Below are 25,350 nucleotides of genomic sequence, written 5' to 3'. Positions count from 1 at the left end.
TAAAAGCATCAGCTCCATCCCAATCCTGAGCTAATGCTGGGAACCCAACAAATACTGCATAGCAAAAATATCCAGTTCTTAGACCTAATACTTCATACCAAATTTACCTTCCAGAAGAATGTAATGCAAATATGAACTGTGTATGAAGAAGTTAGATCGGTGTAGATACACCATAGTTTACCCATAAATTTAAACTACATATGTAGTATAAAGGCATCGTTTTAATTGTGTCTCATATTGTGGGTGCCTTCACAATGAGATAACTGGTATTACACTACTTTGAATAAATAACACTTCTCTAGTAGAGAAGACTACTGTTATTTATTTTCAGTGGATACCACCACCCAGACAATCATTTCGAAGGCTAGTTGGCTTCATCATCGGTGGGTGGATGGGTAGGTACCCTGGTAATGCAACGTGCCATCACAGTTGTGAAGTTATTTCTACAATATGAGAGATGCCAAATGGCGAAAAATAATAATGTATTAGAAGACAAAATTTCTTTTGGGTTTAGGTAATTAACTATATAATATCGGTGTAGATACACCATAGTTTACCCATAAATTTAAACTACATATGTAGTAGGTGCCTCCGTAGCCAGGTGGGAAGGAGCAGCAGTGCGTAGCACATGCTTCTTGATTAGACCGGGGTTCAAGCCCGTCACCACCAAATACGGAGGATGCGGAAAGGTCAGGGAAGGACCACTGTATATCCCGGAGCAATATGTCCTTAGTTGCTAATGCTCCTAAAAACCAAACAAACAAACATGTAGTGTAAAGGCATCATTTTAATTGTATCTCATATTGTGGGTGCCTTCACAATGAGATAACTGTTATTACACTACTTTGAATAAATAACACTTCTCTAGTAGAGAAGACTACTGTTATTTATTTTCAGTGGATACCACCACCCAGACAATCATTTCAAAGCTAGTTGGCTTCATCATCTGTGGGTGGGCAGGTATCCTGGTAATGCAACGTGCCATCACAGTTATGAAGTTATTTCCACAATATGAGAGATGCCAAATGGTGAATAAATAATAATGTATTAGAAGACGAAATGCACAAGGCATAATTTCTTATGGGTTTAAGTAATTAACTATATAATATCGGTGTAGATACACCATAGTTTACCCATAAATCTAAACTATATATGTAGTGTAAAGGCATCGTTTTAATTGTATCTCATATTGTGGGTGTCTTCACAACGAGATAGCTGGTATTGCACTACTTTGAAAAAGATTAATGTAGTGTCATTGGCATGGGGGGTAGATTGCTTTACCCTGCTACACCTATATTGAACCTTAATCAGATCCTCTTTGTATCAGATGTAAATCAGATCCTCTATGTAGCCCCCAGTTTGACTCTGACATAAAACTACATTGACTTGGCTCAGTTCAGTCTAGCTTACTGCTCTCAGGATTGTCCTAGGAGCTTTCAGGACATTCACAGTGCAAAGTTTATACATAGTTGCCAATGAACCTCCACTACATCTTAAGAGAAAGGTATTGCTTCTTAACTATGCAGCAAAATTACATAGCCTCCTTTCTCACCCCATCTGGATATATCTCTTCAATCCTCAGTGGATAAACATATTAAAACAAACCCACTAAAATTGTCTTGCTGGTATCCAGGTACAGGAACTAACGTGACAATGGAACATCCAACTTGCAAATATCTCTGAAGGGTCAAACACAGACATGGTCCAACCACCATGGACAATGTATATACAGTAAAATGTCGATTATCCATGGTAATTTGGGGACGCAAGAGTCGGGATAATTGAAAAAGCACAGTAAACCAAAATTACGTTTCGTTTGTTTAAATAACTTCCAAAACACAAAAACAAGATATTACACGTATATAACAACAAAAATAGGCGCCTCCGTAGCCAGGTGGGAAGGAGCAGCAGTGTGTAGCACACGCTTCTTGATTAGACTGGGGTTTGAGCCCGTCACCACCAAATACGGAGGATGCGGAAAGCTCAGGGAATGACCACCGCATATCCTGGAGCAATATGGCCATAGTTGCTAATGCTCCAAATAACAAACAAACATAACAACAAAAATAATATTTTATTCATTTTGATAGAAAGTCTGTGATTTTTGATTGTTTTTTTTTTTTTTTTTGTAGCATTATTTTTTCTTTTATTTTTCTTTTGTGTTCATGAATTTGTCACATTTCAATATAATCTACATCATCTTGACTTTCCACAAATTCAAGCTGGTTGTAGTTCCTCATCATCATCCTTCTGTAAGGTCCTTCCGTAGGTTCTTGCACACTTTGGATTAAGTCATCATCAGTCATTTTTTCATAGCCAGGTTCATTTTCGTCTATATTTAACCATTGATTAACACTTGTCTTATCTAAGTCTTTGCATCCTTCAATATTTTGAACTGGGTTTAAAATATCAGGAATGATTTCTACAGTGTTATTTGAGTCTCCCACTTCCAAATTATTTTTGGCGATTACAAAGTCATCGGACAATATTTTTTTGAAAAATTTTATAATTGTTTATAATTTAACTTCCACCCATGCAGTAGAAATGTTATGGATAGCATTTTTAATTTTTAGTGACTTTCATAATAAAAGAGGACCTTTTCTTCTGTGATAAAGTCCACCATCAAGGTCTTTCTTTCTATACAATTGTTTCATGCTCTCAATCACCCTCTGGTCTATACTGGTGTTACGTTGGGTGGAAGATAAATGGCGACAATATCGCCATTTTCTGCAGATAGTTTTTCCAATGGAGGATGGGATGGAGCATTATCTAATAACAAAATTGCTTTGTGGGGGAGACCTTTAGAGACGTAAATTTTTTAATGTGAGGAACAAATTTATCTGTCTACCACTTTTTGAATATATCCCTAGTCCATGCAGATCGGTGATTATAATAATCTGTTGGAATATTAGTCATGTCCTTTAAATTTCTAGGAGATTTTGATTTTCCCACTACGGTTAATTTTAATTTATCATCCCCTGAAGCATTTGCGTAGCAGAAAATTGTTATCCTGTCTTTGCTAATTTTATATCCTGGTGCATTTCTTTCTTGTACAGACACCAACATGCAATTGGGCATTGCTTACCAATAAAGTCCCATCTCTTCTGTGTTGTAAATTTGAGATGGAACAAGACTCTTTTCTTGAATAATCATAGCTAATTCATCACAAAATAAAGTTTCTCCCATGTTATCTGCACTGAGCTTTTCATTGAGCCTTTCATTATCTGCATTAACTCTCTTATACCATACCTGTCTTTAAATCGTTTCAACCAACCAAATGAAAATGGAGGCATTAATAATTTGTCAAAAAAAATCTTTTTCCTTGCTTAAAATCATTGGTCCAGAAATTGGAGTTTCTTCAGCTCTGTTGTAAAAACTACTTTATCATTTCACTTTCAAGTTGTTCGTTTGTACACCTTTGAGCTATTTTCTTCTTTGTGAAGCACAAGCAAATGTGTCACATTTAGAAACAAATTATCTATATTGGGCTGGTGTTTAATGATGTCCTGTAGAGTTTGCTGGCCGATTCCAAATTTGTCTGCAAGCTTTGAAACACTCCACCTTTTTCATGTCTTTTAATAATTCCCAGTTTCTTTTCCACTGTTAAAACAACTCGTTTTTGTTTTCCCAACATTTTTAGGTGTGAAATGAGATAAATATTACATACGACACGCAGCAAGCACAGGAACAAGGTTTCGCGATGTTTAGTAGACAAATGCGAATAGGTTACATTTGTACGTTATTTGGCATTAGAAATACAGCAGGTGTTTCGAGACTTCACATCTGCGGGTGTAAAAACATCTGACGTGATTTACCAGGTGGCAAAACAAGAGACGCAGTAGTGATTTCCTGTATGTACTTTAGGAATCCTCTCGCACAGATAAATAATATTCTTTAAATGTTTGTTAAAAATAAAACTACATTCATATAGAGACCATGGTTAATCCGACCCTACGGATAATTGAGCCCCAGATAACTGACAGTTTTACTGTACCTCCTTGCAATAAATATTTTTGTCACTGGGGAAACATACCAAAATTTAAGAAAGTTACATGTCTCCACTGCACAAACTCTGCAGACATACAAATGACTCAAAAACTGACACATCTGTGGGAGCAGCAGTAATCTTTCCTAGTCTACTGCCTCTGTCCTGTATAGAATTCAGTGTTTTTACAGCTGAACTCTATGCAGCCAAGGTGGCTTTGACTTCTTAATAGCCTTTTAAGTTCACAGGTCATAATATATACAGACACTTTAAGTGCAGTGATGGCCGTACAAAATAAGTCACAGGATTTCCATCCACTTCTGACACAAATCAGAACCTGGTTACTTCATGTCAATGAAAATAAACTGACTGTAAAGTTTTGCTGGATACTCTGGCATGTGAGAATACAGAAATGAGTGTGCAGATCAAGCATAAGGCCCCTACTGACTTTGATTCCCTCCCAGTTCCTTATACTAATTACAAGCCAATTATAATGGATATGTACTGACATACATATCCATTATAATGTGGCATACCCAGACATTTAACAAGCCTCTTGAAATAATACAGAATCCACAGCTGTGGAGATAGTTTCTGATTAAACAGGCGTGAAGAGGTTGTGCTTGTGAAAGCATGAATTGGCCATGCACATTTAACGCACCTCTTTTTACTGCTTTTAACCCCCCCCCCCCCCATTGTTTGCACTGTCGTTCCTTACTGTTAAGCATATTGTCATTGAGTGTATATATTAGCATTCAGCTAAAATTATTATTATTGGAGATGAGGCCAGTTTATCAGGGTTTTGTGCTCACCTAAAAATTATCAACTTATATACTCACTTCTAGGTCTATTCCATATTGATAACACTCCAGCATAATAGGTGCAATTTGGACATAGTAGCCCATACGCCAATAAACCTATACTCCAACAACATCCTTCAAACTGGTCAGCGATGTGGTCTGGTGCAAGGATGCAAAAGTACACATGCTCTGAGTGACTGTGGTTCAAGCCTGCATGACTGCTAAATCCAATATGCAATTTCTTGTATCCTCTATCTTGTGAACTCATCTGACCATGTGCTTGTCAAGGATTATAAACAGAAAATTTGTTCAGGAGTCAGTTCAAACAACAGAAAGCTGTTAATTTGCTTTAGTAACTACCCAAGACACATTCCTTGTAACTGTACTTATAAACCATGCCAAACATTGCATGGCCTAGCATAGCCTCTGGCACTGAAAATATTGTCAACAGGCACTGTTGACAGAATTTTCTACTATATCAGTGACAGTGTGCAAGTCCTTGTTGTGTCAGATTTTGGAGCTGCTGCTTTTGAAACTTGTGTAACAATTTGAATTGGCTTGTTTTTGCATTAGAAATGCTGTCTGCATAATAAAACTGTTTTGAGAATATTTTTGGAATATCATGGTGCCAGATAAGGCCTTTCAGGTAATGAGCCCCTACAATGAGTTCAACCTTCAGTCAGAATTTTTTAGCATTTTGTTGATATACTGGGTCCCTCCCCTTCCCCTTTTTTTTATAGCAGTTATAATTGTGATTATTGCCATGTTTTCTCACTGGGTGGAAGCCTTTTCCATACCAAATCTGTAGTTTAATACTATTTATGTGATATTAGTTGATAATAGCATACTTAAGAATGGCACTTCACCCCATCATGCCATCAAATATATCAACAGTTAATGCTGGTAAAGGTTTTAAGGATGTAGGTAAATACAATATTTTCCAACAAGAAAATTCCAGAAACAGGAATTTTCCCAGAAAATATTCACTAAGGCAGTCCTTATATGATAGGAATCATTTAGATCATTGTTGGTCAGTTCACCATTCCAGATGAGCTGATAGGCAAATTTGGACTAACAGGGGAATTCCACAAGATATCCACAAGGTATGCAAAAGTTAGTTAATACTATTAATTTTTGAGAAATTAAAATAATGCTTTATCGACATGATGAGGGTGGGCCTAAAGTAGATACTGTCCCACCCAACTTAAAAAAAAAACGAATACTGATCAAAATGCCCTTCTAGTTGTGAATAAAATAGATTCAAAGAATGCCAGGAGCTATAATATGAGTATAACATTTTGTACATTTTACTTAAATGTCACTAGAAGTCAAAAATAATAGTAATGTGTTTTTACATAAGTTGCTTTTTTTTTTTATTTCAGCTTTACTATTAGTATAAAATTTCGATGGTATGCAAAAAATATAGTTATTCTGAAAAGCTACAGTTTCAGAAATTTAAGGAGTGTTTAAGTAGAGCAAACATTGCAATAATTTTGCCATAATCTCAAAAATCTGTCTTTTTTGCAATTAGATCATTTATCCATAAAATCTCAATCAAGTAAGCATCACTTAATCAATAAGTTTAGGAAATAATGGCGATCCTAAAATGGTAAATCTTAATGACGTAGACAACATGACTTACTCAATCAGTTTATGAAATAATGGTGATCCTAAAATGGTATTAGGAGGACTAATTTCACACAATAAATGGAATTAATTAAATTGCAAAGAACTATTTATTTTTGTATTTTACATGTTTCAAAGAAGTGAACCATGGATAAATTATTTTGGTGTAGTTGATGTTAAAACAGTAATCCAGTACATTTTTCATTAAAAGTATGCACAAATAAAAGCCTACAGCCATGTGAGAACAACTGTGTCCTTGTGGGGCTTTTTGTTATTATGTGTGAGTCTTTCAAAAAGTTCTGATCACAATCACAGAGGAAGATTTATCTAGATGATTCTGTAAAGTTTTGTCAGATAAATAATTTTATTTGACATAACACAGTATGGAATTTGTTGAAAAAGAGATGATGTGTGGCTGTTCACCTCTCTCATTCAAAGTTCTTGTGTATAAGTGAGATACTTACAAACTGAACTTTTCTCAATTTGTTGTTTTCAGAAGGTATGAAGTTGTTTTCAGAAGCAGTTTCAGAAGGTATGAAGTTGTTTTCATACCTTCTGAAACTGCCAATCTTCTACCAAGTGTGTATAGGTGGTGGGGGGGGATATTTATTTTGACTGTTAGTGGTGGCAAAATGCTACAAGGACACAAGTTTATATAGTGTAATTTGTCTAATCTCTAAGTAGTGCAGTAGGTTGCTAGGACAGCTCATACAGTCCATACAGTGCTAATAAATTTATACAAATTTTATCAGCAGAGGTAAATAGGTAATTATAAGGCAATGGCTAGGCTACATCTTGAATATTTCATACAGGTTTGGAAGCCCTCATTTTAGATATGTCTGTTTAACAAGATCAGTTACTGGCACTCAAGAAGACTTTTTCTGTATATTGCAGCATCTAGAAACCAGACATCTTCAAGGATACTTGATTAAAGGTTGAGTAAATTAAATGCTGATGATAACACACACACACACACACACACACACACACACACACACACACACACACACACACACACACACACACACACACACACACTTAAATTGGAAAAGAATGGTTACAGACAGGATAGTTCTCCAGAAATTTGCTTTCAGCCAAAAAATGGTTCATTGTTGGATAGGCTTGTTACTAGTTTGAATAAATTTAAAGGAGTGGGCAAATTAAATAAGTATATTTTTTATTTTCTTTAAATGCTCAATTCTGTATAAGGTTGCTTCCTTGTATTATATTTCCACTGTGAATACCAGTACTAAATTTATTCACTTCCACATTACCAGATGGAAGTTTGTTCCAACTGGCAATTACTCTCTGGCTGGAAGCAGTTACCACACATCTATCCAGCATCCATCCTTTTTCAAATTAAATTTATGTCCATTTATGTTTGTTATCCAAAAAAGAGCAAGAATGCCATCAGCATTTAGTTTACTTAATTCATTTAAAGCTTTCTCTTCAATCAGGTATCCTCACAGGTGCCTTCTTTCCAGATGCTGTGGTATTGTAGAACTGAAGTATTTATTGGTAAGAGCACTCTTTTGTTCCCCTCACTTGTTACCTGACTACTCTTATTGCTCTTCTTTGCACAAGGTGCAACTGCTCTGCATCTTTCCTAAAATGAAGCCTCCAGACCCATGTGACTGAAAGATGCAGCCTATGCATTGCCTTATACAGTGGGATAATCTCCTCTTTACTCATGCAGGAAATATTCCTGTTGTCATTGACAGAACCCTAAAAACTGTCCTTGCACCCTATCTGGAATCTTCCTAAGTGTTTTTCATTGTCTACTACCTCAAGTTTCATATCACTTGAATGATTTGTTATTCTGGGATTATTGCTACACAAATGCAATACCTTGCATTTATCAACGTTAAACCTTAGTCATTGCTTTTCAGCCCATTGCTAAAATTTACAGGATAGAAGTCTTCCTTGGTAAGAGTATCCTTTTGTGCCCCTGACTGAACTTGTTGCTCTTCTCTGCTCTCATTCCAACAGATCCACATCATTCCTAAAACGAGGCTTCCAAGATTTTATGCTGTAGATGCAACCTAACCATTGTTTTATACAGCATTATCATTGCCTCTTTGTCCCTGCTGGAAAAAAATTTGCATATCATTGACAGAACCCAATATACTGTCCCAGCAGCCAGTCTGTGCTACTCAGAGAACTTCATATTGAACTGTGCATTTACCTGGAGATCTTTTTCATTTGGCACAACCTTGAGTTTGATGCCACCCATTTGGAATGTTATTCTGGGTTTATTGCCACCTAAGTGCAGTAGCTTGCACATCATTCGGAATGTTATTCTGGGTTTATTGGCTACCTAAGTGCAGTAGCTTGCACTAATAAGTGCAAGCTACTGCCACTTAACAGCCCATACCTAATTTATTCAGTTCTTCCTTTATTATCCTAGTTTCTGTCATTAACCTCCCTGCCCACCTCTATATTGTCTGCAAACTTAGACATTAAACTTGGTATGCCTAAACCAGTATCATTTATGAGTATCAAAAACAGTCAGGGCCTAACACAGAACCCTGAGTGACTTCACTCAACATTAGTCTGTGTAGAACAGTGGACCATTGATAACCCTTTTGTCTCTTATTACTCAGCTGCCCCTTTAACAATTAGCAATAACTTGCCCAGCTACTCAGATTTGTATACAGCAGTTGTTCTTGTGTAATAGTATCAAAAGCTTTACAGAAATCTAAGTATATGATGTCAAAATAATTTTTCTTCCAATTCCTTTATATCTCATTGTAGCTAATCAGATTGATCGGATATCCCCCAGACCTGGCAATAATCAGCCCATTTTGTTAACATGTGATCTTGTATAGCCAGACAGGCCCTGGATATTAACTTTAATATTTGAAAAAAAGTATTAATTTTTTTGGATTGTGTTTGCAGTGTACTGATGTCTGACAGTTTTACTGTTAAATTACAGTACTTATTAATTTTATATCTTCTTTTTTTTTTTTAATAATAATTTAAAATTTTGCAAATGTTGGTAAGAAAAAACTTTATTTAAATTTTCAGAAAAATGCTGGTAACATAAAATAGAAACATAAAACAGTTAATTCCTACAAAATTTAAGATTGCTGAGGCATAATTACACAAAACTTTGTCATAACTTTAAAACAAATCAAGCCAACATTATTGAGAAACATTTTGAAATTAATGCATTTCAATGAAAACAAGTAAGTTAATGTATGCAATGTTACATTTCAGGCACATTAGCAAGTAATAATAATGTATGATAAAAAAAAAAAAAAGCAATGACTTTTATGTATAGTCCAAGAGCATTTCATTTCTGTACATCCACCATATTGCCCATTCATTCTTCCAATCCATGCAAGGCAATAAACATAATATCCAGCATTTCAGTTACAATATATGGTATGTGAATGGCCTACGTTGATATGTATGAAAAAATAAAATAAAATAAATAAATAATTGCCGAATTTCTACTGGTCCAATTTTAGTGAAAATTGGGAATGCTTGCCAGATTGTTTAATAGAGCAGATATAAAATTTCATGAAAATCCTTTCTGAGAGTTGAGCTATTACATATGGATTGGCAGATAAAGAAATAATAATCACTTGATTTCTCTTGATCCGATTTTAATGAAATTTGGAATGGCTTGACAAATTTTTATACAAGAGCCAAATAAAATTTTATATGTTTTATGAAATTTACCCTTAGGGATAGATTTCCTAAAACTCCTATCCCTTAGGAGTTGAGTTATTACATACGGACAGACAGATGGATGGATGTGGTGAAGACAATAGGTGATTTATGTATATATGCTGATGCCCCTAAAACATAATGAATTTATATTAATTCTATCGGTGTACATAACAACTATTATAAACATGAAATCATTCATATCCATCTTTTTCCCCAAGGTTCTTGTAACATTCACTACATGAAATTTCACTGGGTTAGCTGATTTACTGTTTGTGGCCACAAACCCTACTAGAATTTGTCTGTTTTCTGTGATAATACCCACATAGGTGAGTTGTGAACTTTGAGAAGCTTTTGGATAGTGAAAAACCTACCTTTATGATGAAAAGTAGTGTTTCACTATACAATGAACTGTACTTGGCAGCACAGCGAAGTACTGTAAGCAGTACCACATAGCCTGCCAGGCCCCCTTCAGTTTACACAGAGGGAACAACAATATAAATGAACAAAAAAGCAGCACATGTAAGATGTAAAGTCACTATTAAGAAGGTACAAAATGTAATAACTGCTAATCCCCAACTAGTGAGCCATCAGAATTAGATATTTAAATATGTCAAGCCATCCTATCACCTGACGCAAACATAAATACATTCCTGCCAGGTGATGTAGTAGTAGTAGTAGTGGCACATGATGCAAGAAAGCAAGTGTAGGAGCTTATGCAGCATCAGCCAAAAAAAAAAAAAAAAAAAAAATCATCACGCCATTCCCTCCAAATGCCTGTCCAGTTCCTCCTTAAATTTATTTAACCTATCAACTTCCACAACAACAGATGGAAGTTTGTTCCAGCAATTAACCACCCGCTGGCTAAAGGCAAATTTCCGCACATCTATTCTACATCTGTCCTTTCTTAATTTGAACTTATGTCCCCGTAGGTTCGTAATCTGAACAAGTGATACTACTGCTGAGTTAACAAATCACCCATGAATTTTACAGGTGATCCTCAAGAATAACATTCCCACAATAACCATTAATCAATGATTAAAAATCTAAATTTTTTTTCTAACTTTATAAATATAGAAATTCTAGTAGAATTTGTTCAGGTTTATTTAAAAATTTATTTCAAATCTGGCATGCTCCACTACACTCTGGGAAGCAAGATATGTAGTTTCAAATTTTGCACACTTATGGTCTTTTAAAGCAGCATTGTCTAAGCAGAATTCAGAAAAACCTAAAACATTTTCCACCATTGGATTAATAAATTTGATATAGTGTTATTAGCGTAGAATATTTACTTGGCTTTCATTTTTGGATAAACCATGATATTGTGTAACAATTAGTCATGTTTGAAATCAGCATACCCAAATTTATAAAGAATCACCAAAAATTTTTTGAAAATTTGATACATAATATAATTTATAATAATGGAAAAATAAAAAGAAAAGTTATCTGAAAAAAAAAAATTGCTTCCCTCCCCCATATTATGCCAGCTTCATTTTATTTACTTTTTAAATCTCTTTGGTGTTACTAGTGGAAGGACCCAGAGAAACTTCTTCTGGAAAAGGTGATATCATTGTCAATTAATGCTGCTGAAGCTGGTAGGTACCCTTTTATAAAATAAAATGATAGAAAAAAACCACTATAAAAAATCAATATTGCATTCTTAAATAATAACAAAGATAATATTAGAACAAGTAACAGAAGTAGCATTCAAAAGGTTTTTCAATTTATGTATAAATGAGGTAGTTACAAATATTTAAATATATGAAAAACATAGGTACATTTCTTTTAATAATATATATACAGAAAGTAATTTTACAACTCTCAGCATTTAATGAAACATTTTTTTTTCTCTTTCTCTTGGTTTAGCTCTGTTTTCAAATTTTTGTGTTGGAAGGAAACAGTCCAGAGGAAATTCATGAATTCACAATGAATGTTTTAAGGGGGGGGACCCCATCGTTACTTTAACAGTAACATGTTGAAGATAATGACGATTTCAGGGATTTGCTAAAAATGTGCATTTGTTGGTAGCATTGAAAAGGTAATTTACGAGCATTTTCGTGTATCTGAGGTGGCTACAAGATTGGATCCAAATAACTTGACTACATGATCATCTAGTCATTCATCCATTGAGATTTTGACTCTTTGTACTGCCAACCCAGGATACTTTATTTCTAGGTTTGTTATTCATGAGACATCACGAGTTTATCAATGGGGGCACATAGCGTTATCCTCTCCTACCAAAAAGTTTTGCATTTAGCTATTAGGTGAGTAAGAATATAGAATTTTACAGATTTTTTACAGTACAGAACTCAGTCTTTTGGGATTACGAAGGACTATTATCAGTTTATTATTTATGAGACAGAGTGGAGAGACTCTGTTAGAGAGAAGTCATTAATTAACCTAACTGCCCTCTTCTGAATGGAATCTAGAAGCCTGAGAGAGGTTTTGGGGCCACCGCCCCAGATGTGGGAACAATATTCCATGGTATGGCGGATTTGCGATTTGTACAGAGTGAACAGCTGTTTGGAAGAAAAGTAACGTCGAAAAAGAAAACCAAGTTTTTTAGATGCAGAGGAAGCAATATTTGTAATTTGCTTGTGCCAAGAGAGATTAGAAGTAAGGGTAATCCCCAAAAGAGATATATCATTTTGCCTAGAATTCGGAGTGTCACCAAAGATAAGCATAGAAGTAGAAGAATCCTTTTTGCAAGATATGACAAGACTCTGTTTTAGAAGGATTTAAATCAACTAAGTTGTCTTTGCCCCACTGAAGAATTACCTGGAGATCGGCATTTAAGGAATTGATAGTGGATATTTGAGAAGTTGAAGCTGATTGAGCAGGGCAAAGTTTTTCAAAATGGAAAGTGGAATGCAATGTGCTACCATTGGCAAAACTATGGATAGGATTTCTAGTCAATGGAAGAAGGTCATTAATATACAAGAGGAAAAGAGTGGGTCATTAATATACAAGAGGAAAGAACTGAACCTTGGGGGACACCAGCATTAGTGGAGAAGTTAGAAGACAGAGAGCCATCTACCCTCACTGAGCGATCAGAGAGAAAACTGGATAACCAATTACAAAAAAACAGTTGGAAAACCATAAGATGGAAGCTTGTTTAGAAGACCTTTATGCCAAACACGATCGAAAGCCTTTGAGATGTCAAGAGCAACTGCTTGTATTTCACCAAACTTTTCCATTGAATTTGTCCATAAATAAGTAACATAAGCCAGAATATCACTAGTGGATTGACTGGTGATATTCTGCAATCACCAGATTTCAGCTCTGCATTTGTTCCATGTTGATAGCAGGACTAGGGTATGGCAATAAGTATAATCTGGTCCAGGAATCAATTGATTTATTGCTAGTGGTGGAAGTGTGATGGTGTTGGGAGTGTTTATCTGTGTATTGTGATAGCAGTAAATCAATATCTGGATGCACAGCTTACTTGAACTTTGTTGCAGTCCAGATCAGGTGCCTTCCTTCATGCCCACAGTTTAGCTATTTGACAATTCTTATTTCCAACAGGATAATGTGCCATGGCACAAGGAACATATTCTCCAGGAGTATTGGAGTGATTTCTTGTAATTCGAACTACACTGGTGTTCAAAGAAAGTACATCACCTAAGAATTCCACATTTCTAACCCTTTTTGCAATGGTATGTTACATTAATGACTAGAATCACAAATAAAAATTTAAACAAAAGATATTTATTAATAGTTAAGATAAAGCTAAGTAATATTTGACAGGTACAAAATATTCCAAAATGAGAATTTGCAACCTTTATACAACAGTTTTGGTAAACACAACAATTATGATTGAAATGTTAGCAGAAGCCCTCAATTTTCTTCAGTTTATCATTTTAAATGGAAAACAAAATGAAAAGTTCACCAGGTGCAAACTAATATTTAGTTGAACTGCCTATGGCCTGATGACAGTAGCACACTTCCGAGGTATTGAAAAGATTAATTTCTGAAGATATTCAACTGATAGTTCATGGTTCCAAATACGAATTATGGCTTCCTGAAGTTCACGAAGGGTGTTTGGTTTCTTTCTAGAAATTGCAGATTCCACATGATGCCAACAGTTCTCTATAGGATTCAGGTCCGGGCTGTTTCCTGGCCAACTAACAGTTGAAATGGACCATTCTTCCTACCATTTTTTCACCTATAACAAATGTAAACACATTACCGTCGAATCTTTAATGCAGAAATGAAGTAACTACAGAAGTGCCTACTTACACTTTTTGCCCGATGACAAGGAGTAAAGTCGTCCTGAAAGATGCAGTTACTTGGTAGGTTGAAATGGTCTCTAATGGTTGGCAGCAATTTACCATCCAATATAGCCAGGTATCCATTGGCATTTATGGAACCTTTTATAAATTGCAGGTGACCTACTGCGCGATATGAAATGCACCCCTTCATCATTTTCCTAGTAAGGAATTTCACTGTTAGACACCATGCAGTCTGGATAGTATCTTCACCATCTGTGGCGAATCGTTTGTCTTCCATCAGAGCCATGCAGGTTGAATTGTTCTCATCCAAGAAAATAACTGACTTCCACTGCTCGGAGGTCCATTTTATATGCTCCTTACATCAAATTAATCAGACCTTTTTCTATTTTTTTTTTGTGTGAGCAGGGGCTTCTTCTTAGGACGATGGGCTACAAGTCCATTTTTGAAGAGACATCTTCTGACTGTTGCTGCACTTGCTACCACTCCTGTATGTTCTTGTTATTCTCTTTTCAGCTCGGTCAAAGAAGCTTTTATGGATTTTAAGACATAAATGCTGCAAAACGCAATCCTGTTTTGGTTTGATTTATTATTATTAGAGACTTGTTTGCATCCAGTTCCTTTTTTCCTATCAGCAGAACCAATATTCTTGAATTTGGAAAGAAATCTACTCACTGTTGACTGATTACAAGACACTCGATAAGCAATATGATGGTTAGAACATCCTCGCATAAAGCAACAATAGCATTCTTTCTTCGTGGCGTTAACTGCACATAACTCGTCATCCTGACAAGAAAGGAATGACTGCAACTCTTGCAGAGCGTGCTTATATAGCTGAAAGTAACAGCTGATGCAATATTTGTCATTGCCTATGCGTGTCAATCTTATCTGATGCAATCGCAAGAAATATTGCCATATACTTACGCTATTCGGACGACAATTACAATTTTCAGAGGTGATGCACTTTCTTTGAACACGAGCGTAGATTCTGAACAGGAGATCAGTATGCTAGTCTCTTGTTCAGAATCTGGTTTGGATTGATTAATAACTGCTATAAAATTTTTGCAAGCTTTAGTTTAGGCAGAAAATGAACCTGGACATTTGGTTGTGAGCAAATTAAGATATGCAGCATTATTATCTTGGACAGCCTTAGCACATTTATTGGAAAACAAAGGTAGATTAAGGACGAGATTTTAAGGTGGAGTGTGGAATAAAGGATTTCATCATACAAGAATAATTTTTGGATGCAATCTGAGCAGATATCAATATCAAAAGATTTAAAAAATAGTCCAATGAAAGAGAAGAATGAAAATCTTACAGATCTTCTCATTTCACATTCTTATAATGCCAAACAATATGAGGCTGAGAACAGTATTGAACAGAAAAGCTCCATTGGAGAAGAGACCATCTGAGGTGGCACCTCCGTAGCCAGGTGGGTGGGAGCAGCAGTGCATAGCACACGCTTCTTGATTAGACCGGGGTTCGAGCCTGTGACCACCAAATATGGAGGATGCGGAAAGGTCAGGGAATGACCACCGCATATACCTGGAGCAATATGGCCTTAGTTGCTAAATACTCCTAAAAACCAAATAACAACAACCATCTGAGGTGCCTAGGGGACCACTAGCTATAACTGTGTACTTTGAAAGGTTGTGTGTGAGAAAAAGATCCAGACTGTTAGATACGTGGTTAGGATATTCTGGTAGGTAAATGAACAATCTGTAAGAGGTCATTAGTAATTGCAAATGCCTCAGCATCTCAACCATCTGGGTCCATGTGACTAGAAAAACTGAAGCCAGCCTACTTCTGAACATTAAAAATCGCCCAAAAAAATTACTTCACTATTAGGAAAGTTGGACTGGAGAAAATTGAGTTTCAAAGATAAGTAAAAGCATTCCAAGTGATTAGTGAAGCCAAGAGAATTATAAGACAACAGATGGATTGACAGAATGGAGATAAGATTTTAAGCCAGAGAAGATTGAAATGAGGAAATTCCATATTGCTAACTCTCCGAGAGGGAATATCAGAGTGAACATATGCATAAGCATCCCTTTTGCATATGTCCAGAAGAAGAAGTTGTAAAGCGAATAATTAGGATAACTGAGATGAGCAGTAGTAGAGCCAACCGATAATTGTGGTTTTATTGGACAAGGTAAGTGCAGCTTGGCAGACTCAAAGCAGAAGTGGACATCATTGTGGTTGGAACTGAGACCATGTATATTTATGAAATGAACAAGGAAGTGTTTGGGAAGGTTAGATCTTTTCACAGATAAGTTTGTTCTATTAGTTTTCCTATTATGAGGTATTCAGTAGTAAAATGAACTTAATCAGGAACATATATGAAATCTTTGGATGTGACAAGAATATGATGGACACAGCACGAATATATTCAGCTCCTTGATATAATGTGATATCAAGGATGCTTCCCATATATACACAAAATTAGCAAAAATGACAATGTAATAAAGCCCATGTCACTTGTGAATAGGTAAAACCAGCATGGAAGAATTTGCCTTCTGATATTATTAAATATGTGTTTTTAAAATCCGGTTTTAGTAATATTATGAATGGTACTGAAGACAGCTATTTTTGAGAAATCAGATAATGAAGACAGACTTGAAACTAACAGTGATTGCTCATTTGATGTTTATGACAATCACCCAGAAATTACAGTAGCAGCAGCTGAACTACTTTTTGGCAACAAAGAAGAAGATGAAGACTTTTGTTGGGTATGAATAAAATTGCATTTTCAAACTTTTTGCCAGTAAAATAATTTTTCAAACAGTTGCTTATTTATTTAACATTAAGGTTAACAGTAAACAGTCTTTGATATTATAAAATATGTCATTATAAATATTCCATTTATTTCCTATCAAGAAAAGCTTTTAGATAAAATAGTTTTACATATTTCATTATGTTGAAATGGATGAAAATACAAAATTGGTTCAGCGTTGTTTATACCCTTAAAGTACATTCTCTGACTTCCTGAGACAAAACATAGGAGTCAACTTATACTTTAAGTCATCTTGTACTTGAATATCTACAGTATATGTGCGTGTGTTTAAATTTATTTAATTTGATTTATTTTTATTTTGTAGACATTTGTTCTGGCAGTCTTCCAGTACTTTTACTTAGTGATATGTTTGATTGTGTGACTCTAGAAAAGTGCGAGGAGCTGTTTACATTTGTTGAAGAGAGAGTGCATATTTGGAAGAAGGTAAGATATTTATTTAAAGGATATGCTCATTATGCTCAGTTTCTAAGAGATAAACCCATTAGCTGTTTATTGAAATTTTTGGTATGCTCTTGTAATCAGTTCTGAATACAAGCCATGTCTTTGAAGGACAGTTGAGTTTCTTAGGAAATAGTATTCTGTTTTGTGGAAACTATACACTAATACAATGGTCACTGATATACAGGAAAAGTTTCTCTTTACAACCACCTCTTTTAAGTGACTGCCCCTCTTTATGACCGTTGTTTTTTCAAGAACCATTTTTAAGACCCATAAGGATGTGTTTCTCACCCTTATTAAATAATTACCCATTATCATGATCAATGACCAGCCTTTTAAAAGCATATTTCTTTCTAGATAAATGTGATGCTCTTGCTGTTGCTGATGAAAAATGGAAAATAAATGGGGAAAAATATCACAAATAGGAAATAAAGCTTGAAAATGTTAACCAAACACTGATCACTCCATGTTCACTTAAAATTTAATACCAGCCACCAAATTTTAAGGAAATATATAAAGTACACCCATATATGAAAAACAGAGTAATTGAAAGAAAGAGGAAATCTTCAAAATTTTAGTGAGATGATAGGCCCCTCCTTTCAGGCATAAAATTATCACAGGTAAGATATGCAAAAAACTGGAAGAAATTTTAGAAATGAAAAATCCTAAAAAGCCAGCAAGACAATATGTCTTCTTTTATGGTCCTAAAGTTGTAACAAACTGAAACGAATTTAAAGGAGAATAAAAGAGTAAAGATGGATTTTATTCTTCTCTTAGTTCATTTAGGGAAGAATAAAGTTGCTATTTAATTTTCTGAACAACAAGTTAAGGCAGTGGTTTTCAACCTTTTTGTAATAACGGCACCCCTAAGTAATGTATTTTATTTTGCGGCAGCCCTACTCAATTTTCTGCCTGTTAACACCAGTATCAGATTAACACCAGTATTATAAAAATTACATTTCATAATACAAATTATATATATGGAGTATTAACTAAATACTGCATATATAAACTAAATAAAATTATATATATGCAGTATTAACATAAAGAATTGTGCCTTATGCATTTCGTTTTCAAAATATATGCAGTATATAATTTTATTCTTTATATAGAGGTACTAAGTAAACATCAATTATAGATCACCACAAAATTAAAAAGATACTGTACACCTTTTTATAATGAAATAAACATATAAATTAAAAAATAATAATAAGTTTAAGTAACTTAAACCCAAATTACATGGCATCCCTGGAATGTTGTTGCGGCACCCCGGTCGAAAACCACTGAGTTAAGGGAACTTCATCAAATGCTAAAGAACTGACTTGGTATCAAATCAACTATAAAAACCCAAACGAACTGGCATCTATTACAGAAATTGGAGAAATATGCCAATACGTAGTCCAAGTTGCACTAAGGGGAGTCCCAGGAGAAACTCCACTTCAGTGTAAGCTGGATCATATCCAACAAGTAGACAGAATCCAACTGCCAAGCCTTGAAAGACCATCTAACTAAGAGGCTCGGTCCACTCTGCAACCTAGAGCAGACCCCACAATCTTTGAGAGGATTAATAATTCATCCAGAATTATTATGCAGAGGGATAGTCTTCACAGAAGACTATCCCTCTGCATAATAATTCTGAAATTTAATAATAATAATAATTCTGAAATTATAATGAAAACTGAGGTAAGACCTCAGTTTTCATTATAATAAATGTAGCCCTGCACTCCATCCCTTGAAAAACTATTCCTGAATTAATTAACCTAACAGAAATTTAACCCAACTAGAGTTACAAAGTCTAAACTTAGGCCTAAAAAAGATCCAGACTCAGATCAACACCAGTATCCAGAATGTAAAAGATCTAAATATATGTAGCACAATTCACTAGGAAGTGAGATAAGTATTACACAGAACCAATTATGAACAATCATAGAAAGAAAACAGTCTTTTGTCAGCACGTGGAAAAACACCCAAACAACTAAAAAAACAAACAAATATATATCATGAAGGCAGATATAATGCAATAGCAATAACTAATATCAATTACTATTAAAATCCAGGAAATTCTAGAGGACAAAAACATGTATCAGAAAGTTAAAATAGTGATTCAGCAGATTTGATCAGTGGAAAGATCAAAACAAAACTAAACTTACTACTAAATCAAAGCAAAATGGATAAGACAACATTCAAAAAATTTCTTCCATAGAATCCAGAAAGTACGATGTTATTTGGAAATATAAAAGGTCCATAAGGAAAATTACTCAGTTGCACCAACAGTTAGTGAAAGAACCATCCTGGCTAGAAATTAGCAAGATGGTTAGTTAGAATTATTACTCCATCTTTCTCAGCCAGAAAAAGAACATTGAAAAATTTACAGTGTCACTGAATTGCTTACAAAATATTCATAACAGCCTCAGTGATGTGCTTGTCTCTTTCAATTTAGACAAAGCAAAGTATAATGTGTTCCATATCCCATTAGAGGATACCAAGACTGTTCCTCTCACCAATCTTGTTGCCCTTCTCTGTACTCGTTCTAGCAATCCTTCCTAAAATGAGGCCTCCAGACCTGTATGCAGTACTCAAGGTGTGGCCTGACCATTGCCTTATACAAGGGAATAATCACCTGCTTGTCTCTGCTAGCAAAATTCCTATATATCGTTGACAAAACTGCATGACCTGCCCTGGCAACCCATCTGCACTGTTCAGAGAACTTCATATCTGACTGCACAATTACCCCCAGGACTTTTTCATTCACGACCTCCTTCAGTGTAGTATCACACAGTTGTTACATTTCTCTTGGGTTACTGCTACCCATATACAGTACTTTGCATTTGTCACTGTTAAACTTTAGTTGCCACTTCTTGTCCCATCTGCCTAACTTTTCTAGATCCTGTTGCAGTAGCATACTGTCATTAACAGCCGTGTCAACCTTTGAATCATCTGCAAACTTGGACATTAAGCCTGATATACCTTTATCAATATCATTGATAAATACAGAAAACAACAATGGGCCCAGCACTGAACCCTGGAGGACTCCACTAATAACATTAGTCCACATAGAACAGTGTCCACTTATTACCACTTCCGGCCGTCTCCCACTCAACCATCCCTTTATCTACTGCAGCAATTTGCCCTTAATGGCATACTGCTCCAATTTGTTAAGCAGCCTTCCATGTGCAACAGCATGAATAGCTTTCCGAAAATCCAAATATATGATATCAAAATTATTTTTTTGCATCCAGTTCCTTTGTTACCACATCATAGTATCCAATCAGATTCATCATACAAATCTTCGCTTTAACAAACCTATGCTGTTTCTGAACTGTTACTGCAGTCATGTCTTGGTGATCCTGCATCACTTCTGTAATGAGTGACTCCATTATTTTCCCTGGAACAAAAGTTAAACTAACACGTTTATAATTATTTATGTCACCCTTTGAACCCCCTTTGTGAATTGGGGATACATTTGCACATCTCCAGTCCATGGGGACCTCCACTGAATCTAAGGATGCTCTCTTAATTATGGCTAAGTGTTTGCTAACTTCCCTCGCTGTCTCCTTCAATATAACTAAATAGATTCCATCCATCCCAGGTGCCTTTTTTATGTTGAATTTCAACAATTTCTCCTCCACTTTACTCTCCGTTATTACAAAATCATTTATCTCCGTGTTAGATTTAGTAAACTTCTTTCCTTCTCTTCCTTACAGAATTTCCTCATGTGTGAATGTAGATGGAAAATATTCATTCAATTTGTCAGCTATCTGAGCAAGATCATCAACAGTGGAACCACCAACATCAAGTGGACCAATCTGATTTATCCCCTTCCTTCTAGAATTTATATAATTAACCTCATTTGTGACCTCCTTTGTGACTTGATTCCAGGCTAACGTATATCTGCCATAGGCTTCTGTGTCACATGATAATTTATATGCATCCCACACATTTTTCTTCTCTGCCACGAGCCTCATTAGTTCATCTGACATCCGTTTAAGTCTAATTCTTGAACAGTATTTCTTAGTTGGTATGAAAAGCCTAGAAGGTTCCAAAATTAATTCCTTGAAGGCTTCCCATTTAGAATTTGCTGTTTTAAACATCATCAGTTGTTTAAAACAGTTCCTTGATAAATCCAGAAAAGTCTTACTAGTGTGTGAGTGACCAACCCACAGTTCTAGTCATTATCTGGAAAGTTAAAATCCCCCTTACAAAACATTCTGATTTACTGGCCCACTCTTTTTCTGCACAATTGTTTGTTGTACTCATTAGAGACATTAGGCCTGTAACAAACTCCTACTCTCAATTTTGCTTTCCCAGTGCTTATGTCACACCAACCTGACTCAACCTTGCTCTGTCCATGCATATCAACAGGATGCACTTCCTTAGATTTTGTGTTTCTTAACTAACAGCATAACCCCTCCTCCTTTCCTACCCTGTCTATCATTTCTGTACACATTTTACTCCCCAAATTCCAATTCTGCACTGCTTATATCCATTGACACCATGTTTCTGATATCCCAACAATATCAGCCTTTGATGTCTTGATCAGCACTCCAAATTCATCAAATTTATTTACTATATTTCTAGCATTGGTGTACATGCAAATATACATGCACCTATTCTTACTCTTAGTTACCCTAACACAGCCCATGTATTTACTTGTTCCTTGATGACTCCCAGCAACCTGCTCTCCAGGCTGCTGCTCATTACAATAGAAGCAATGCAAGAATCACTTTTGCCTCTGCTTTCGGATACTGTTAATCTTTTAGTCTGCGAATCCCCCGAGCTAGCAATTTTCTGACACACCTAACACTGCCTTGATAGCATCAGCAAATATTCTTGCACCCTTTCTATTTAAGTGTATCCCATTCCTGTAGAAGCAGTCTATCCTGTTAGTAAGCAACGACCACGCTGAAAAAAATTCTACCCCATGAGTCTTGTAGAATCTCTCGAGGGCTGAATTGATTGATAAAGCTCTCATCATATACTCCCTCCTATCGTGTCTGAGCAGAATTGCAGACACTTTCAAATTTAACCCTAACTCGCGACTTTTTTTTAACATTGACCTGCACTTGTTAAGTAAATCTGCAGATCTCTTACTCTTAAGGTCATTAGTACGTGTACAACATTATCACCTTTTGGGCCCTTAAAAGATGATATTTATTCTACAGCTTCATTGCCCCTTGCAGACATACCCAGGTCTTGTTCCACCTATCTTTTTGCATAATATATTCCCCATCTCCCCGACAATAGAGTCACTGACAATAACTAGTTCCTGTGGGACCAGCGCATTCTGCCTTGGAGATTGCCACTATGTGTTGCCTGATGCATAGGAGCAAGCTGTGGCATTGAGTTAGGCAACTGATAGTTTGATGAGTTCCCCACTTTTAATACCTCCAAGGGCATCTACCCTACACCCCAAAGTCTCAGATGTCCACTAAGTATTAACTTTCAAAATTGCTATCTAAATTCAAAATAAACCAATGAGCTTGACTAGGACTATAAAACTACTTATAGAAAATAATTTAATATAACAATTAAGTCAATAAAACGGCTAAATATAAATAAAAACTTAGCATTCACTGGAACTGCAAAATCTTGTCCAACCCGTGGATACCCCGTACCTCTGTACAGCAGTAAAGTGAAATTACCATCAATATCTCTTCATGATGTGGTTTTACTTAATCATGAATTTTTACTAATTGTCTCAATAATTAACAGAATTTCTAGAATTTTTCTAGAAAAATATTCATTTTCAACAACAGATATATTAGGAGTTTCAGCTGTGTGTGGTTGGAGCACAAATTGCTGTTAGTAATGTGTAGTTGATTCAACCCCACACTACAAATACAGGGTTAATAACCTGAGGAGATCCAAAGAATAACCTGAAGCAATCTAAAACCTAACCCTGGAACCTGGAGATCTCTACCTAATGCTACTTGCTTTAATAGTTAATTCTACTTAATCTTAGAATATGAAGTAGAATTAACTATTAAAGGTGCTCTGGACATGGGTGTTGTATACTGTATACTAGGTGCTCTGGACACAGCAACACCTGTGTCCAGAGCACCTAGTATATATATAGCTGCAACCATAAATAAGAAATAGTTGTCATTTTGGTGTTTTTGTGATTAAATTAAATTTTAGGTTTAAAATTAAAGTTATTGACAACTTTGTTTATATTAAAGAATAAAATTAATAATATAAGTAAAAATATAATGAAGATAATAGATAAACCATATTATTTTTAATTTTGTACTGAAGAACAGTAGAGAAAACAAAATGTATGATCTTTAGACTTTATTAGTAATAAATAGATTCTATACTTTTACACAGGTGAAGTGCTTTCATTACTTTGATCAAGGTAACTTGTGCAAAATGCCATTTAGACATCATATGCTTCTTGGTGCAGTGCTAAAATAAATTTCATTGCAATGAAGGTTTACAGGTATTTAACAGTTTGTGTTAGCTGCTTTTCTTAGATTTTATATTTTTAAACATATGATGACTTTGCAGAAAATGAATTGGGGAGGGGGGTTAGATCACAAATTAAAATAATATTTTAGTGGACTTCAAGATCTGATGTGCATGTATTGAATTTTATATTTTTATATATTTCAGGAATTATTCTATAAGAACTGTAAAAACCAACTGTTGAGGTCTTGTAATGGTAAGTATCCATTAGTTGAAGTACATAAATGTATCTGTTGAAAATTCTTTATGAATAGATGATTTTTATGGTCATATACTGTTATTGACTGTCATAAAGTTTGTGATCATCAGTAGTCATGATGAGTGCTACTGTTTTATGCATCTGAAGTTTTTAGGAAGATTTTTATACGTCTCGACATTGCTTTCTTGTTTGTGCTCCCTTTTCTTCCTTCTTTCTCTCTCTTCCTTGATGTTATAATCACTTTTATATTACAAGGCCTTGCTATCGTGTAGTTCTGCTAATGAGGATTGCAATTGAGCTTTACAGAATTCAGCTTTGCATTAATGGGCTTGCACAATACTTTCCAACTCAGTCTATGCACCAACTGTTCTCCTGCTTTTTTGTTCCTTCGCAAACTTGTTACATCCAAAATTAGAAGTATGGTTCTCCTTGAAATAGTTGTTCCTTCCCATAATCATTCCTAGGGTATCGAAACACTTTTCAGATGACTACCCATAAAACCAGGCATGGTAATATATTTTTTTCTCATAATCAGAATAATATGAAATCAACAGTATCAACTTTGATCTAATGGTACCAGCCTTCATGATTCTGTCTGTTTCAAAGGTGGTATTAATGCAACATCAAGATTGAAAAAAACGATTTTAGAGGCAAGCTACATAAGCACACCAGTGCTTTCTGAGATAACTTATCTCTTTGCAGCTGTTGCTTTCTAATTCTTGCATTTTAATTCACAAATCCAGCACCAGCTCCTTTGCAGCTGGTGCTGGATTTGTGAATTAAAATGCAAAAGAGTAAATAAGGGAGTATGTCTTTTTGCATTGTAGTTCAAAAATCTAGCACCTTAGAAAGCACCAACTGCAAAGGGGATAAGATCATCTCAGAAAACTTTGATGTATTTTTGTATCTGTTTCTAAAATAATTGCTTTAAATATTGATACAGTGTAGTATTAACTGAGTAGATTTGTATCATGTGTATTTTGTTTCCTTTGCTTTAATTGCATACATCAACTGTGATATTGACAGAGCCTTCCCAATCGAAAATCTCCTCTTTTGACCCATTTGGCTTCAGGATCTCTTTATTTCATTTTACCAGATGCATTTATTTCTTTTCTTGAATCTCAGTTTTCTGCACTCAC

At 35.3% G+C, this 25,350-nt stretch overlaps 1 protein-coding gene across 1 annotated transcript in view; it reads left to right on the top strand.

Moving 5' to 3' along the window:
* Hpr1 (THO complex 1-like protein Hpr1) overlaps positions 1-25,350 on the top strand; it is a 384,568-nt gene that overhangs the window by 85,558 nt on the left and 273,660 nt on the right. The window contains exons 4-6 of the mRNA XM_090373371.1: positions 11,615-11,681; positions 17,414-17,532; positions 24,160-24,208. Coding sequence (XP_090229497.1) covers positions 11,615-11,681; positions 17,414-17,532; positions 24,160-24,208 — 235 coding nt within the window. The remainder of the gene's footprint in view (positions 1-11,614; positions 11,682-17,413; positions 17,533-24,159; positions 24,209-25,350) is intronic.

Source organism: Mastigoproctus giganteus, chromosome 5 (assembly GCF_048544385.1).
Source record: "Mastigoproctus giganteus isolate SK-2022 chromosome 5, ASM4854438v1, whole genome shotgun sequence".
NCBI lineage: Eukaryota > Metazoa > Arthropoda > Arachnida > Uropygi > Thelyphonidae > Mastigoproctus > Mastigoproctus giganteus.
The sequence above is the reverse complement of the archived record's forward strand: the minus strand, read 5'-3'. Positions and strand labels throughout refer to the sequence as shown.